Below are 16923 nucleotides of genomic sequence, written 5' to 3'. Positions count from 1 at the left end.
TTCCTGATGGATAATTATTAACAAGGGCATGGACTCAGTTCTGGTGAAGCTGAGGAACCGCGGTCTGCCATGTAAACTCTCACCCATCCAGCGGACACGCTTCACGTACTTCTCGTTTCCTGAAACATCAGTCCTTTCTGCTGACTCCAAGTAGGAATAAAATTCACCCTTCCTGAAGTTGTGTGCAGTGCAAAGGTCAAAGCAAACACCTTAAATTCTCGGCCGAATGCATACATTTTTTAGTGAGCACATTAGCAATAACTGTGAAAGGTGCTTCCCTCCTCCTCTGAAAATGATCTCCTCCTCCCACACAAGTTTATTTTTCTCGCTAGCTCAACACAATATTCTCAATGGCTTTTGGCAGTGTACAATGTTAGCCAGATGAGCCGCTGGCGTGCCAAGCACCTTTATTTTGTAAGGAAGTGTTTTACTGACGTATAGTATGGGGAGAGGGCACAGATCTCAAGTCCCCTGTGGGATGAATTGGCACCGCGTGACTGGAGCGTGGGACTCCCATCCAGATCAAGAACAGACACCCGACCCCGCTTCAGCCACTGCCCCCTGCCCCCTGCCAAGGGCAACCGGCACCCAAGTTCTCACAGTGGAGGGTCCTTTCCGCGCCTTTGGACATCACACGACAGGCGTCAGAGGTGCGTGGTCGTCTGTGTGGCTGCTTCGCTCAGCGCTGTGAGTGGGCTTGTGCGCACGGCTGCACAAGGTGGCCGCTCGTTCCCATGCTGTGGTGCTTGTGACTGCCGACACTGTGTGCCCGCCTGGTTGGTGATGGACACGCGGGTTTCTGTGATAGGGAGGCAGCGTGTAAACTCAGGGACAGAGTTTGAAATCAGGTAGCCCTGGGCTGGAATCCTAGCTGTGTGACCTGGGGTAGATTACCTAACCTCTCTGAGCTTCAGTTTCTTTGTCTGCAATAGGCACAGTATTTCCTACCTCCCTGGGTGGTCAGGAAGGAGAATGTGAGCATGACAGGTGCCATCTGCAACCCCTTGGCTCCAGCTGGAGACACTCATGGTGCATCCCCCTGCCCCCACTCAGTGGCCACACAGAACAGCCTTTTGCTGGCTGTGGGGACCCTCTGCAGGACCCTCCATGGTACATTTTCAGCCAGTGAGATCCAGAAGTCATGGGTCCTTCCTGCCTCTGTGAAGCTGCAGTCACCGTCCTGCTCTTGTAGACTGTCTGGTGTCAAGGGACAATGGCCCTGTGCCTGCCACCCTCAAAGTGGCCTTCAGCAGCCCCGAGGCCCTGGACAGCACCTGCAGTATGGAGGGGCTCTCAGCCCTGTGTCCAGCCCCGGGCGGGGCACCCTCCATGTGCCTGCACAGTCAGTGTGTGCTGCCCCTTAGGCTCGGGCCAGTGCAGGTGGGGCCCACTGGCCCTCCAAGGCCTGGCTGCTTTTCTCTGGCCACCTGATGCTTACAGCTGGGGCCAGGTTGATTTCAGGTCATCTGGCCTCACAGAAAAAGGAAAGTCTACCCCATGGAGACAACCTGAGCAGGGGATGTGCGCATGCGTGCAGGTACACAGAGGCACCTGCCTGTCGCGGGGCTCCCAGGCAGACTGTGGCAGAGCCCGGCCAGTGCCTGCGTGTGCAACGGCCCTCGTGTCCCTTGCAGGCCTTCCGGAGCAGTACTACAGCCTCACCTGGTTCCTGAGCCCCATCCTTGGCCTCATCTTCACACCTCTCATTGGGTCTGCGAGTGACCGGTGCACCCTGAGCTGGGGCCGCCGGCGGCCCTTCATCCTCGCCCTCTGCGTTGGCGTCCTCTTTGGCGTTGCACTTTTCCTTAACGGTTCTGCCATCGGTAAGTTTCTCGGCCACACCTGGTGTCCTCACAACACAGACGGGGTCCTGGCCCTGGGTAGCTCCTCTCAGTAAAAGCTGAATGGTGTTGAATATTCAGGCTGACCCTCTGTGGGCCTGGCTGGGCTGCCGGGGCCGCCCTGGCGGTGACCACCCCTGGCGGTGACCACCCCTGGCAGCGCCGAAGCCGGCCCCATGTGGGAAAGCTGGAGGAACCTGTTCACAGGGAAACGCTTCCTGTTGTGATCATTTGTTTTTAATGCGTATCTGACACCACGTCCTGTTTCCAGCATTCTTTCAGAAATTATCTGGTCTTTTTTTGTTCTCCTTTTCTTCGACTTGGTGTTAAAATGTCCAGAACCTGGTTTGATGTTTGTGTTTTGCCTTCTTGGTTGTTGTTTTCTTTTGAATTAAAGCAACTCTGTGTGGGAAAATAGTTTTTGCCTTGAGGGCACCCATCAAAACTGTTAAAACATTTTTCTGGCAAGAACGTTTTGAGACAGAGGAGCTTAATCTGTGTTCTGAACTAGAGGAACTTGCCCCGGGCCTGCACTGATGCGGAGGGAGCTGAGGGAGTTAAGCGGCAGGAGGAGAGGCCCCGGGACGCTTCTCAGAGCCTGAGTGGGCACTGGCCATGGGGTGGGCTTCGTCATCAACAGGCGATGCCTCTGATTGCGTGTGGGGGTGCGGCTGCCCTGGCACCTGCTGGGCGCGGAACTGCCGGCCCCCTGCCTGTCCATGTCTCTCGAGAGCAGCCCTCCCCTCCCTGCTGGAACGACGTGGCTTCCCAGGGCTGTGTCCTTGGGGGTGGTCCTGCCCAAATGTGACCCAGATGGCAGCCAGCTTGGGAGCCCCAGCCCCTCTGCCTCGGAGCCGCCGCCTGCCCGTGGTCTGAGGAGGCCAGCAAGGACCACCTGGGCAGAAAGCCCTTCTCCCGTGCCTCCCACGGGACAGGTGTATCTGCGTTCAGGCCTGGGTCCCGGGCCCTGGCCTGCAATTCCTCTAATCTTGTCAGGAGGGCACTGCTTGTCTCCCTGGTGGGAAGTGGAGACCCAAGGTGAGCCTCAGCCATCAACATTGATCTGGATTCAGGGGCAGACTCCCCTGAGGCAGGAGGGACATGGGTGGGGACACTGCTTTTGAGTGCCGGCAGCCCACTGCAGGAGGACTCGTAGGTGAGGTGCGGCCACTGGCATCTTTCTCTCCAGAGCCACGTCTCCTGAACCCAGGCTGCCCCGAGAACTTGTGTGCAAAGCCCCTAGAGTTTGGGGTGTCGTTTCCTTTCAGACCTAGAGCAGGCCCAGCGAGACCCCCTGCGCCTGCCTCGCGAAGCCTCATCAGTGTCCCCTGCGGGTTGTCTGTGGCATGGGCGCCTTTCCATGCGGGCGTCTGCACTACCACGTGCGGCCTTCTTAGCAACAGTGAATTTGTGCTTCCAGCACAGCAGCCGTCCTCTGACGGCCGGGGTAGAAAGGTCTGTTCTTCCCCTTTCTGTTTGAAAAACGTCAAGGGCGCGTAAACCCTTGGAGGTCCGATCAACAGCTGACCGAATGGGGAGAAAAACCCTGGAACCCTCAGAAGTGCGTGGAACAAAGCCCAACTCCTTTCCGCTGCCTCTGTGCCTAAGAGCCTCTCTCTCGTGCCGGAAGGCTGGCATGGTTTTGTGGCCGTGCCCCCTCCGCACGCCCCTTCCGTGTGGCTGTTTGCCATCAGGTCCACCCTGGCCGGTGCTTGAGGACCTGACCGCCCTCCTGTGTGCTCTGCGCAGGTCTGGCCCTCGGCGATGTCCCCAACCGGCAGCCCATCGGCATCGTGCTCACGGTGCTGGGGGTGGTGGTCCTGGACTTCAGCGCCGATGCCACCGAGGGGCCCATCCGCGCCTATCTGCTGGACGTGGTGGACAGCGAGGAGCAGGACATGGCCCTCAACATCCACGCCTTCTCTGCCGGTAACGCTGCCACACCGAGGCTGGGTGGCCGGGCTCCAGCGTGCCCGGGCCTGGTGTCGGGAGGGGACAGGAGCCTGTGTTGTCAGCGCTGCCTCATCAGGCTGCATGGAGGGTTGAGGCAGTGGGCAGGGTCTTAGGGCTGGAAGGTAACCGGGGGCAGCCCCTCCTGACCACTGAGCACAGTGGGGCCAAGGCACTGAGGAGCCTCAAGGGGCAGGAGGCCAGGCCTGCAGAGGGTGATATGCATGCTGGCACAGTGAACCTCCCAGCCCTGCACTGACCTTGCCCTCCAGCAGAGCAGTACTCCCATCCAGGGTGAATGTGGCCAGCTCCGTATGCAGAGGGAATGCCCTTCAGTGCAGAGAGGCGCACACTTGTGTCCGTCCTGGGGTAGTCTGCCCTTCATTGATCAAGGGGCAGTTCTGTTGGGTCAGAATTCTCAGACCCAGCGGCAGCTGCAGTTTCTTGTTTTGTTTTCCTACTGCTTTCTCCTTCTCCATCCCCTGACTCCCATCATGAGGGCAGCCCCGGCCCCGTTAGAGGGAGAGGCCCTCCCAGAGCTTTCCTCCCGTGGCCTGGTGCCACCGGCTCACCGGCTGCCGCTTCCTCCCACGCAGGCCTCGGCGGAGCCATCGGCTACGTGCTGGGTGGGCTGGACTGGACCCAGACCTTCCTGGGCAGCTGGTTCCGGACCCAGAACCAGGTGCTCTTCTTCTTCGCCGCCATCATCTTCACGGTGTCCGTGGCCCTGCACCTGTCCAGCATCGACGAGGAGCAGTACAGCCCGCAGCAGGAGCGCAGCGCTGAGGAGCCCGGCGCCCTGGACGGGGGCGAGCCGCACGGCGTCCCTGCCTTCCCGGACGAGGTACAGTCGGAGCACGAGCTGGCCCTGGACTACCCGGACGTGGACATCGTGCGCAGCAAAAGCGACTCGGCCTTGCACGTGCCGGACACCGCGCTGGACCTGGAGCCCGAGCTGCTGTTCCTGCACGACATCGAGCCCTCCATCTTCCACGACGCCTCCTACCCCGCCACCCCCCGCAGCACCAGCCAGGAGCTCGCCAAGACCAAGCTGCCCCGCCTGGCCACCTTCCTCAAGGAAGCCGCCAAGGAGGACGAGACCTTGCTGGATAATCACTTGAACGAAGCTAAAGTCCCAAACGGAAGTGGCTCCCCCACAAAAGACGCCCTCGGCGGCTACACCAGGGTGGACACGAAGCCCTCGGCCACGTCGAGCTCCGTGCGGCGGCGGCGGCACGCGTTCCGCAGGCAGGCCTCCAGCACCTTCTCCTACTACGGCAAGCTCGGGTCCCACTGCTACCGCTACCGGCGCGCCAACGCGGTGGTGCTGATCAAGCCGTCGCGCAGCATGAGCGACCTGTATGACATGCAGAAGCGGCAGCGGCAGCGGCAGCGGCACCGGAACCAGAGCGGGGCCACCACCTCTAGCGGGGACACCGAGAGTGAGGAGGGGGAGGGTGAGACCACCGTGCGCCTGCTGTGGCTCTCCATGCTGAAGATGCCCAGGGAGCTGATGCGGCTGTGCCTCTGCCACCTCCTCACCTGGTTCTCTGTCATCGCCGAGGCCGTGTTCTACACCGACTTCATGGGCCAGGTCATCTTCGAAGGCGACCCCAAGGTGAGTGCTCGGCCACCGGAGCGGGGCCGCTCTCTCTGCCCACCTGCGGCTCACGGAGAAGCTCACGGGCTGGGCTGGGGGGCCTCTTCCTCGTGCCCACGCGTGTCAGGGAGGCCACACAGTGCCTCCCGTGCAGGTGAGGGACCCGCGGCAGGCAGCTGGCCCACGCGCGCCTCTGGGAACTTGGTGGGGGCCGTCGTGGGGTCACGGGGTGGGTTGCAGTGAGGCCCGCGGTGAGCAGTCGTGAATGCTGATTCTGGTGTGAACAGGGTGTCTGTTACTGTGTGTCAGACTACCCCAACACAGCAGCTAAGATAATGGCCTGCTGTTGACCATGCCAGGCTCATTGGTGGCCCTTCTGGTCCCTGTGGTAACGGCTGGGTCACAGCTGTGGCTGCGTTTGCCAGGAGAACCAAGGTGCCCTCAGCACACGCTTGGGCCTCCTGTCTCCATACGGTCCCTCCCTTTCTGGTCCAGTCTGAGCTGCTCCATGCGGTGGCTCCGAGAGGGCCACGGCGGAGGCTGCGGGAGCGCCACTTCTGCAAGTCCAGACCAGCCCAGACTGGGGACCGGGAGACACACAGAACCCTCCGCCTCTTGCCGCGGTGGCAGAGTCACATCACAGAACATTCGTGGTCTGGGAGGCATGGAAATGCTTTACAGATAGCAACCGACTTGGGCTGGGCTCTCCTCCTGGATGGGACTTTCCTGTCACCGCTCTTAGAATGAGCAGCCGGCCAGCAGTTCCCATGGGACATACGCTCCTGGCCTGGAGGGCCCAGCAGATGCCCTCGTCAGCCCCCGTCTCATTTCCGGAACAGGCCCCCTCGAACTCGACCGCCTGGCAAGCCTACAACGCCGGGGTCAAGATGGGCTGCTGGGGCCTGGTCATTTATGCCGCCACTGGTGCTATTTGTTCAGGTAAGAGCTCCCCAAGTCAGGTCAGCACTCGCACCGCAGAAAACTCAGCGATTAGAAATGCAGACGAGAGAATCCTGCACCTTAGAAGCTGGGGCCACCATTCGCACTGACTTCTGGGTCCCTCAAAACAGGGCCGCCCCTTGGGGAGAAGCATCGAAATTCCCATGTCCTCGTTTTAGGGAAAAGGCCGCTGTGGGCTGGCACCAGAAGCAGTGTGGTTCTGAGACCGTTTTGGGGCCTGTCCTGCCTGTGCGGTCCCATGATGCTGTCCCACGTCAATGGCGCTTCCAGACACGCTGTCCCTGGCCCCAGCACAGAGCTGGATGGAGGCCTGGCGATCAGAGCAGTGGAGGAGCAGGGCCCAGGCACGTTTCACCCTGAGGGATGGGGCCGGGGTGACAGGGTTCCGTCCTGCAGCGAGGCTCACCGGGAACCAGGGGCAATTGGGTCAGGGGTCTCTGAGCCGAGTGTGAATCGGGCTGGCCTGCCTGGACTCTGAACATGGGGAAGGCCAGCTTCATTTCGGCCTGAGCCAGATGTGAGGATGGCCGAAGTAAATGCCTCTTTGTCAGCGGCAGATGGCGCATTGGTAAACGGCGTTGTCACCGCTTGAACAGAGGAATTCTCAGCAGAGCACTTTCCCAGGGGAGGTGCCGTCTGAGCTGCCGCATCAGGAAGGGTGAGGGAAGAACAGAGCGGTGCCCATGAGAAAAACCAGCAAAAATGTGTGTTCCCGAGGCAGGACTGTCCACTGCTACCCACATCAGGAGAAGAAATCGTCCTGGGTGTATGGCAGAGAAGGCCACTGAGTGGGCCCAGATTGGCCTGGCAGGGCAGGGGGCCCCTGGGAGCTGCAGGAAAGGTGGGGTTATGGGGTCTGGGACAAGGAGGGCCAACTTCTGTCTGTGGTGCTGAAGCCACTGGGCATCCCAGCGGGCCCGTGAGCTACAAATACGTGCCAGAGGCCTGTGCCAGCTGTGCCTGCCTGACCAGGTCTGGGTTCAGCTGGAAGGAGTGGAGGTTGGGGGGATGTTGGGGGCGAGGGGAGGGATGGTGGAGGGAGCCCGACAGGAGCCAGCCGCCTGCCCACTGTCCTTGTCCTTGTGCCCCTCTCTGCAGCCCTGTTACAGAAGTACTTGGACAACTACGACCTGAGTGTCAGGGTGATCTACGTGCTGGGGACGCTGGGCTTCTCTGTCGGCACAGCCGTGATGGCCATGTTTCCCAATGTCTACGTCGCCATGGTCACCATCAGCACCATGGGCATCGTCTCCATGAGCATCTCCTACTGCCCATACGCCCTGCTGGGCCAGTACCATGACATCAAGCAGGTGCGTCCACCGTAGCCCTGAGATCTGCGCTCCAGCCTCCTGAGTGCCTTCCCTCCATACAGAGCAGAGCCCTATGCTTCCCCGGGGGGACGTTCATGACACAGATGGCCCTCCTTCCTCTCCGGTTCTGAGATGGCCCCTTCCAAAGCCCACAGAGCCACCACCTGCCCCTGGTTGGTCCCTGGCCACAAAGGGTCTTCTCCTTCAGCCGCCCCCACCCCTGCAGCACCTCCAGAGGCTTCTGGAGGCAAAAGCACTGTCCCTGCCCCTTTGGTCCTCTCAGGCCCAGTCACATTTCCCTGAGGGGGAAGCTCCAGCCCCGTGTTTTCCACTTGGATGGGAGGAAAGCCACCCAGGTATGCCTAGACTTCCTGGCGGCCACATTTAGAAAGTGAAAAGGCCAGTGAAAGCCATTTTCATAGCATATTTTATTCAACCTGGTGTATCTAAAACATTATTTCAGCATGTACTCTATATGAAAAAAGTCATCGAGACACCTTACACTCTTGCTCATCGTTGAAATTGTGTGTATGTTACATCACAGCACATCACACATGAGACAAGCTTTATCTCAAATGCTCAGTAGCCGCAGCACAGGCAGACTCTTGCCTCTTTCTGGACTTTATGCAGCTGAAACATCTGGCTTCATCCTCTAGGATTCACTCACGTGCTTGCTGGCGGCAGCACGGCCAGCCTTTTCATGTCACAGTGTGTGGCCAGATGCACCCTGCTTTGTGAGCCTTTGGGTGTTTCCAGGTTGGGGCCGTCACAGGTAGCACTGCACGAACGTCCCTTGCCACAAACACCTCCTGTTGTGCCCGTGCTGTTGGTTGACAGTCTCCTTGGAGTAGATGTGGTGTGTGTGGTTTGAGGTGGGGGTTCAAGACTTTTATTTTTTTCCCTACATATGGGTGTCTGCCTAGGTCATGACCCAGCACTGCTCCCCGCCCCTCTGTGCAGTGCCACCTTTGCCATAAATTGGGCTTCCGTGTAAGCATGTGTTTCCGCTCTCTTCTCTTCCGCTAGTCTCTCTATTCTTGCACAAATGTCAACTGTCTCTAACTAGTTTTATAATAAGTCCTGAAAACTGGTAGTAGAAATCCCTCAACTTCGTTCTTCTTCAAGATTGTCTTGGCTATTCTCAACCATTTATTTGTCATCTAAATGTTAGATTCAGCTTCTGGGCTTTTAAAATTAAAAACAAATTATATGGGTCAATTTGGGGAGAGTGAATGACTTTGTAGTATGGAACTTCCTATCCCTAAGTGTGACATACCCTTCTATTATTAATCCTCAGTGCATCAGTGTGACATGCCCTTCTATTATTAATCCTCAGCACATCTGGAGATTCTTTGGGCCATCTACTTACACAGCCACACCATCTGTGTCTAATGAGCTCCGTTTTCTCCTTCCTGATCCTTCGTACTTGTTACTTATTTTCCTTGCCTTCTTGGAATGGCTGGAACCTCCAATACTAAATACCTAGAAGTGGTGTTTGCTCTTTTAAACTCAACAGGGGAGTATTTAATATCTTACTAGGAAGTATGATGCTTTTTTTTTTTTTTTTTTTTTGGAGACAGAGTCTCGATCTGTCGCCCAGGCTGGAGTGCAGTGGTGCGATCTCGGCTCACTACAACCTCTGCCTCCTAGCTACTCAGCCTCCCGAGTAGCTGGAATTACAGGCGCCTGCCACCACACCTGGCTAATTTTTGTATTTTTAGTAGAGACGACAGTTTCATCATGTTGGCCAGGCTGGTCTCAAACTCCTGACCTCAGGTGATCCACCCGTCTCGGCCTCCCAAGGTGCTGGGATTACAGGTGGAAGCCACTGCGCCCAGCCCAGAGTATGATGCTTTAACTTGTGTTTTTCTGAGAATGTGTCCATTTCATCTGTACTTTCAAAATTATTAGCATTAAATTGTTCTCTTATGAGCTAATGTGATGGAACCTATAGTGATAACACCTTTTTCCTCCTGTGTTAGTTATCTGAGACTTTATTGATTTTATTTGTGTTTCAAAGAACTTTTGACGTCTTAGTCCTCCCTGCCACGTGTCCGCGTGCTTGCGCGTTCACTGCCGCCCTTTGCTGTCTCCTGCCTTCCGTTATGTCTTGGTTTAATTTGCTGTTGCTCATTTCTTACTCTGATTTCCAGGCTAATATTTGCATTTAAGGTCAGTTTCCCTCCACACACACCTTTAGCTGCACCATGCAGGTTTTAATGTTGTGTTTTCTTTTAAAAGATTTTTATAATTTTCATTACGATTTCTATTTTGAAACATGAATTATTTAGAAGGACACTGACGAATTTCTGACATTTGGGCTTTTTCCAGTTGTCCTGTTGTTACTGATTTCCAGTGTGACTCCTTAATGGCCAGAGAACATACCCCATGTGGTTGCAGCCTTACAGTTAGCTGAGGCTTCCTTTGTGGCCCAGCACATCACGCGTGTTGGTAAATGTTCCATGTATGCTTGGAAAGAATGTGGGTCCTGCACCTAGTGCTCCGTCTCTGTCTGTGAGGTCAACCTTGACATTGCTTAGCTCTTCTCTTCCTGCTTTTGTCTATTTTCTGAAAGGTGTATAACCATCTCTCACTGTGATGATGGTACACACATTTAGAGCTGCTTTGTTTTTTAGCTTCTTAGTGGACTGACCTTTTTTTCACTATCTCTAGGAAAAAGCCTTTGCAGAGATGCTGTCTAATGGTAGTAATATATGTACAGCAGTTTTCTTTTGTATCTTTGTGCAAGAAACACAAGTGAAACTGCTCACTCTTTCCGTGGGTCCAGCCTTTGTTGCACGTGGCCACCTGCAGTTATACTTTGGGAGGCATCAACCTGGGCTCACAGCACCCCTCCCCACTCAGCCCCTGCTGGAGACCACCAGGGTGAGGGGGAGCCCGCCTGGTGGAGCCTGGCCCTGCCACCTCTCCTTGAGACTGGAGGCCAGATTCCTGGGAAGCCCACGTCCCGACTGGATTGACAGAGTTGCTTCCACGCCTGCCCTCTCCTTGAGCTAGAACTTCCCACCTCTCCCGCCTGTACAGTGCTGGACAGGAGCTGGGGGATTGAGGGTGCTCAGGCAGGAGTGGTTGCCAAGAGACTTGGTGGAAGACAGGTCATGTTTCCAGGCTTCTGGGTTAATACTCACAGTTTTGAAGCGCTGGTGGCAGCCACCTTCTCCAGCCACTCACCGCCTCATGTTTCCTCTCTTGCAGTACATCCACCACAGCCCCGGGAACTCCAAGCGAGGGTTTGGCATAGATTGCGCCATCCTGTCCTGCCAAGTGTACATCTCACAGATCCTGGTGGCCTCTGCCCTTGGGGGCGTGGTCGACGCCGTGGGGACTGTCCGCGTCATCCCCATGGTGGCCTCTGTGGGCTCTTTCCTGGGCTTCCTGACGGCCACATTCCTGGTGATCTATCCCGACGTGTCAGAGGAGGCCAAGGAGGAGCAGAAAGGCCTGTCTTCCCAGTTGGCCGGCGAAGGCGGGGCCGGCGGGAACAGCGAAAAGCCCACCGTGCTGAAGCTCACGCGGAAGGAGGGCCTGCAGGGACCGGTGGAGACGGAGTCCGTGGTCTGAGCCGCACTCCCGTTTACACACATTCCACCGGGCGGGTGGGCGGGCGGGCGGGCGGGTGGCGGGGCCAGGCCATGGGCAGGAGCAGAGAGACACCGCGGAACCCTGCAGATGCTGTGGCCGACCCGGCGGTGTGGGCCAGAGCCCCTCCGCCCCCATAGCCACAATTCAGTAGTCGTAGGGTAGGTTTGAGCTACTAGGCAAATACCACACTAACCACTTTTTCGATAATTAAAAGAATCATTTGAAATATTTTTTTTAATTGAAAAGATCTTTTAATTTCAGCTCTTTTATTCTGCAGGTGTATTATTCTGCATGTTTTTAAATGATATAAAACATTTATATAGACAATAAGCAACTTAGAAAAAATAAGATTTTGCATTTCTAAAATTGTAATTGAAAACAAAATCTGACATTCTCTGCTAGGTCTTATCTGAATGCTTCAGATAATGGTAGTGTAGTCAGTGACTAAAATATTTTTATCAAATTTCCTCTCTGTAGACGCCTGCAGGTATTGACGTCTGTCAGATCTCGTCACATTGGCTGGTGCCGCAGCTGTTGGAGAGTATTTTTCTTTATGATTATTTTAGAAAAAAAATTTTCTTTTCCACAATGTGGTTCTCTTAGAAGAACGACGTGTCTTCTTTTCCTCAGCGAGTTTGACACATTGTGCCCAGGGCAGCCCTGTCCTTGGGCAGCGGCCGCACACCAAAGCTGGGAGGAGGCTGGTCCGGGGCGCCTGGGCAGAAGACAGTGATTTGCAGGGGTGGCTCCCAGACACCCTGCCCAGGGATGGGCTGGGCACCACCTGGGGGGCGGAGCGTGAGCTCCAGACAAGCTCCTGCGTGCGCGTGTGAGTGTGTCTGCGCCCAGCCATGTGACCCTGCTCGTCCCGTCTGAAGGACTCTCCTAGGAGGCCAGGTTGCCCCTCCAGACCCCTCCCAACGTCAGGGGGAAGGAAACGTTGACTTTCACTGCACTTTGATTCGTCTCTAAACCATTTGCTGGGGATTCCTGAGAGCAGAGCTCCCAGCGGGCCCTGCCTCCCAAGTCCCGCCGCAAGGCTACCTCGGGTGTGTGGATGTGCGAGGGCCTCCCCCGCTTGTGAAGGGGACATGCGTGCTGGAACCTGTCGGAACTCCATGCCTTCCTCGCCTGCTCACCTGCTCGACGCTGGAATCGGGACAGGTGCAAAGGGAAGCAGACGTCTGGGACAGCTAAGGCCCGTGTCACCGGAGGGCTCCGCACAGTCGTTCTGGTTTCAACGAATAAGCAAAACTCGGGCAAGTACTGCAGCTATTTGGAGATGTTTTCCAAACCACAGTCTCTTTAGAACTAAGCCGATTTGAAACGGTTGGTGTAAGCTTACTGAGATCAGGAGACAGGGAGGCCCCGCACATCACACAGATAAAGTCAGACAATTGTAATTAATACTTTTGCTGCCTCAAGTTGTTTTTTAAATAAAGTACTTTGAAATGCATGAGAATCATGCTGCAATATGATCATTCTAGAGCAAATATATATATATACACGTATATATATTTCAAGATGAAACTAAAGCAGTTTTTAAATAAATTACTTGAATTTTCTGTGTATTTAAAGGAACGACTGTTTAATGTACTTGATGGGCCTCTGGTCTTGCCGTGTCTCCTGCCGCTGGTGGCACTTTGTAGATTGTGTGTTTGTGTCCGGGTGGCAGTTGGGTACCTGCTCACGCACGGTGTGTCTGCCAGGCCACGGTGTCCCAGGATCACAGAGGACTGACGTCAAGACTTCAAGAACATTTTCCGGATGTGTGGAAACTTGAGAATGGCCTTGTGAATCTCGTGCTTGGACAGGGCAAGTCCGACTACTGAAAGTGCTGCCAGCTTTGCTGTGAGCCCTCCGGCAAGCGGGAGCCCCGTGGGCTGGGCACTATGGCCCTTCTTCTCTGGGGGACGGCACCCCTGGCTTCCTCACCTCGGCCGGGCATCCGTGGCAGCTCACTCTATGCAACTTGATCCTCTAGTGGCTTTAAGACTGTAGATCCCCTCTCTGAGACCTGGCTGTACTTGTCAGGATCTCGAGGTGCAGCTCCCGTCTTAGCTGGTTTCTCCGGCTTCTCGTCTTGACAACATAAAACAGTTGGAGGCAAGAGAGCAGCGGATGTGGGGTGGCCGTGGCCTGACCCGAATCAAGATCCGACCCAAACCACACCAAATGTGGGTTCATCTGGGGGCCACCCCTTGCCTGAGGCTTCCCACCCTCATCTGAAGGCCCAGGGGCTGGATCCAGGGCTCACCAAAGCCGATTCCTCGCCAGCTGGGAGTGCAGAAGTCTCAGGGCCTGGCTGCGACTAGATTTTTAGGAGGAAGAGGGGCTTCACAACCCCCCCTCTGAACAGTGTGTTAACCCTTGAGATCCCAGCCTCGACTAATCTGAAGTAAGGACAACAAAGGCCATTCAGTGCCCTCCACGTGGCCTTGCCACAGTCGCTGTCAGAGTATGAATGTGCCGAAGCCAGTGCCAGCCAGGGACAGGCGTGACTGTTGTGTGCTCCTCGGTGACAGGAGTCGGTGGCTGCACACTTTGTGGACTCGTCAAGCTATCAGCACTTCAGGTGTTTGCAAGCAAAGCCCTTCTTAGTGTGCAGGTCAGTGTGCAGACCCCAAATGAGGGGACCGCGGGGGCTGGGGTCCAGGGTCAGTAGAGTCGGTTTCTGGAGCTGCCTTCCTGGGAGGCAGGTGTGGGTGACCAGGGCTCTGGCAGTGCGTGTGGGCCTGGCCTGGCCACAGCAAGGACCAGGTCGCCACATCTTTAGCCTCAACCCCTCCCTTGCACTGAGATTATTTCCAGATTGCACTCACTTGAAACTGTCCGTGTCGTCACCTTGTGTCTTAAGGGAAGCCGAGAAGAAGGGCAGGTGGGCAGGCTGTCTTGTCTGCAAAGCGCCATTGCGCCCGCAGCTTGTGTTGGTCAGGCTGCAGCTCAGGTGTCTGTGGCTTCTAACCTTGTACCTCAGACAGATGCAGTAACAAGGCGGGGCTGGGGACGCCGGTCAGTGTCAAAGGGGAGGTGCTCTGACTGGTATCCTTGCCCGAGAGGGACGAGGAGGCCGTGCGGGTGCCCCCTGGGGAAGCTGGCCAGCCATCCAGTGCTGAGGACGCAGCTGGAGTTGGGCTCATGGCACCCTTGGGGTGTGGGCTGTGCAGGCTGGTGGCCTGGGTGCCTCTGCACACTGAGTGGAGTGTCAGGCAGGGTGTGTCGGTTGGTCGAGTCTTGTGTAATGTGCGCAGACCAGTTACCAAACTAGGATAATGTTGGTCTCATTTGCGGTGGTTTTGTTCCCTCTACAAGTCAGCTAAGTAAAGACTCTTTTAACGAGCTTCCCCTTAACACATGGCAGAAGTTTCCAGGTGCAGGAATGCGAGCTGGTGGGAAGGGGCAGAGGCCGTGAGCTCTCAGCTGGGCCGGCCTGCCTGTGTCCCCTTTCCTGGGTCTGTCGGCAGACTGGCATCATGACGTTCCCTGGTGGCTGAAGAGCTAGCTTTGGAGTGTTGTTTTTCTCACTCTCAGGCAGGGGCCTTAGCTGGAATCATCCAACCTGCCACTGAACACGCCAGCGCTGTGTGCTGCCTCTTGGACACCTGCCCTGGAAAGCCTCAGGCCCCTGGGAGAAGCACTCTGTCCAGTCCTGTCCCCGGGGGGAGGCAGGGCCACTGAGCCCTCCTCAGATGGTTAGTGGCTTCCAACAGCCATCAGGAGTGTTTCTTGAAGGCCTCAGGTGTGGAGGACTTGGTCTGTGACCACCTAGAACCCCAGAGCTGAACAGGAAGCTGTCCTTGCAGCAACAAGAGGGCTAGAAGGGGGGCTGCAGGCCACCCTCGGCTCTCCCACTGCTGGGGCGGTGATGTTCAGGTGACGTGTTTGAAAAATACTCTCAAAGATACCAACTGTTCCCTTATATGGCTAATGGTTTGTGCAGCCACCAGCGATGGCCCCTATTAGAGACCAGGTTTGTTAAAACACCAAATATTGCTGTCCACACTAGACATTAACCGGCTTCAAAAAAGATGGACACCTTTTCCCACGCTGTTTCGCTTCTTAACTTTGGTCCAGCTTTAGCCACCCCACAGCGTGTGAGGGACTGCTGCTGCGGAGTCAGCCTCGTTTGTCCCTCCGCCTCCCACCAGCACGCGCCGCTTCTGAGAGACACCAGCTCCCTGCCTCCAAGCCTGGTGCCACAGGCCTGTCGTGAGGGACCCCTGCTTCCGAGAGCTCCTGGGGGGGGTTCTGCCCTTCACCACCTGGGAGAGGTGTCAGTTCAGTTCCGAGTTGAACAAGGCCCGTGCACACAGCATGTTGGGGACCCAGCCTAAAGTTCTTGTCACCTCCTCATGCAAAGCCAGCCATCACTCTCCGGCCAGAGCTCAAGGTGGCCCCTTGGCCAGCCCCTCCTTGGGTCCTCCAGGAGGACTGAGCACCCCTCCTAGCGGCATCCCTCGCCCTCCACAGGGCTGCCAGGGGCACGTCGCTCTGTGCCGTGGACTGAGACCATCCCCTGGTGACAGGATGACCCGTTTGTTGGAAATGCCTCGTTGCCAGAGAAACTCCCCAGGCATCTCGGAACGAAACTATTTAGTTCCATTGTGAACTGGCCACAGGACAGCTTTTTATCAACTTATTAAGTTGGAGCACTGTAATAGCGCTTGCTGAGTTAGCAGTGGTGTTAAGCGTGTGTTAAACACATAATGTTACGTTTTAGGAGGAGGAGGTCGTAAGGAAGTGTCGTGTCGCTCATGACTCTCTTCTATTAGTTGGGTAACAGTGGCCTCATGTTTGTGTCTGTGTGTACACAGAGCCCTTAGGTTCTGCTCTGTTTCTTTGCCAGGTGAATGTTTGTGGCATGCGCTGCTGTCCGCGCCCCTCTGTCCTGCGCAGGGTTCAGCTGTGCAGCAGCCTGATTTCCTCCATGCACACACAACCTCCTTGTGTCTGTTTCTCTGTTCCTCTGTGGCTGACTCAATAAACTTTTCCCTCTGACATGATGATGTGGGTGTGTCTGTCACTTCCCTGTGGCCTCCTGCCCTCTGCCTTCCTGGAGCCTGGTGGGTCTAGTGGGCTGTCTGAGGCCTGCGGAGGGGAGCTGGGCCCAAGTACCAGAGCATTTGCTTCCCAGAGGCCCCGCCAGCTGGCAGATCTGGGGCCTGTCCCTGGAACCCACACACAGGCCCACTCAGGTGGGGGTGAGGCCTGGGCCTTCTGCAGGGCTGTTCTGGTGGAGCCGGGGTGGGGCCCGCGGTCTCCCTCTGCTGAAGGGTCCCTGACTGTCCCTGGAGCCAGTGTCTTAAGGAGGCAGCCTGCTTGCTGTTGCTGCCAGCAGGGGGGGCCACGCTGGGCTGAGGATGGGGTGGCCCGGTGTGTGCACCTGGCTTTGGCGCCCCAGGGGACATACGGGGTCCTGGGGCGGCTGGAAGAGCACTCCATTGACCTTCCTACAGGCAGAGTGAGTCATCTCTGTCCTCTGGCACCCCACTGAGGGCTGTGACTGGCAGTTGGCAGTGGAGGAAATGAAAGGGAGGGGACTTGCCCCGGGTTACCCAGCTGCTGAGGTTTGAATCCGGAAGCGAGTTTTCTTCAGTGGCTCTTCTGATTTGTGGGGCGTGGAAGGGGTCCCAGCAGGGCTGGGCTGTGGGGTTGAAGG

At 56.5% G+C, this 16923-nt stretch overlaps 1 protein-coding gene across 6 annotated transcripts in view; it reads left to right on the top strand.

The window, feature by feature from the left end:
- Positions 1 to 16262, top strand: part of SLC45A4 (solute carrier family 45 member 4) — a 101134-nt gene extending 84872 nt beyond the window's left edge. For 2 of the 6 annotated variants that reach the window (XM_004047576.5, XM_055349369.2), the window contains exons 3-9: positions 1635 to 1823; positions 3591 to 3770; positions 4388 to 5409; positions 6231 to 6330; positions 7450 to 7661; positions 10878 to 11237; positions 11742 to 16262. In XM_004047576.5, the coding sequence (XP_004047624.2) occupies positions 1635 to 1823; positions 3591 to 3770; positions 4388 to 5409; positions 6231 to 6330; positions 7450 to 7661; positions 10878 to 11237; positions 11742 to 11867 (2189 nt within the window). In that variant the 3' untranslated portion in view covers positions 11868 to 16262. Of the gene's footprint in view, positions 1 to 1634; positions 1824 to 3590; positions 3771 to 4387; positions 5410 to 6230; positions 6331 to 7449; positions 7662 to 10877 lie in introns of all 6 variants that reach the window. The other 4 variants (XM_055349370.2, XM_055349372.2, XM_055349371.2 and 1 more) reach the window with 3 other exon arrangements.
- Positions 16263 to 16923: the final 661 nt, after the last annotated feature.

Source organism: Gorilla gorilla, chromosome 7, assembly GCF_029281585.2.
Source record: "Gorilla gorilla gorilla isolate KB3781 chromosome 7, NHGRI_mGorGor1-v2.1_pri, whole genome shotgun sequence".
NCBI lineage: Eukaryota > Metazoa > Chordata > Mammalia > Primates > Hominidae > Gorilla > Gorilla gorilla.
This window is presented reverse-complemented; position numbering and strand designations above follow the sequence as displayed.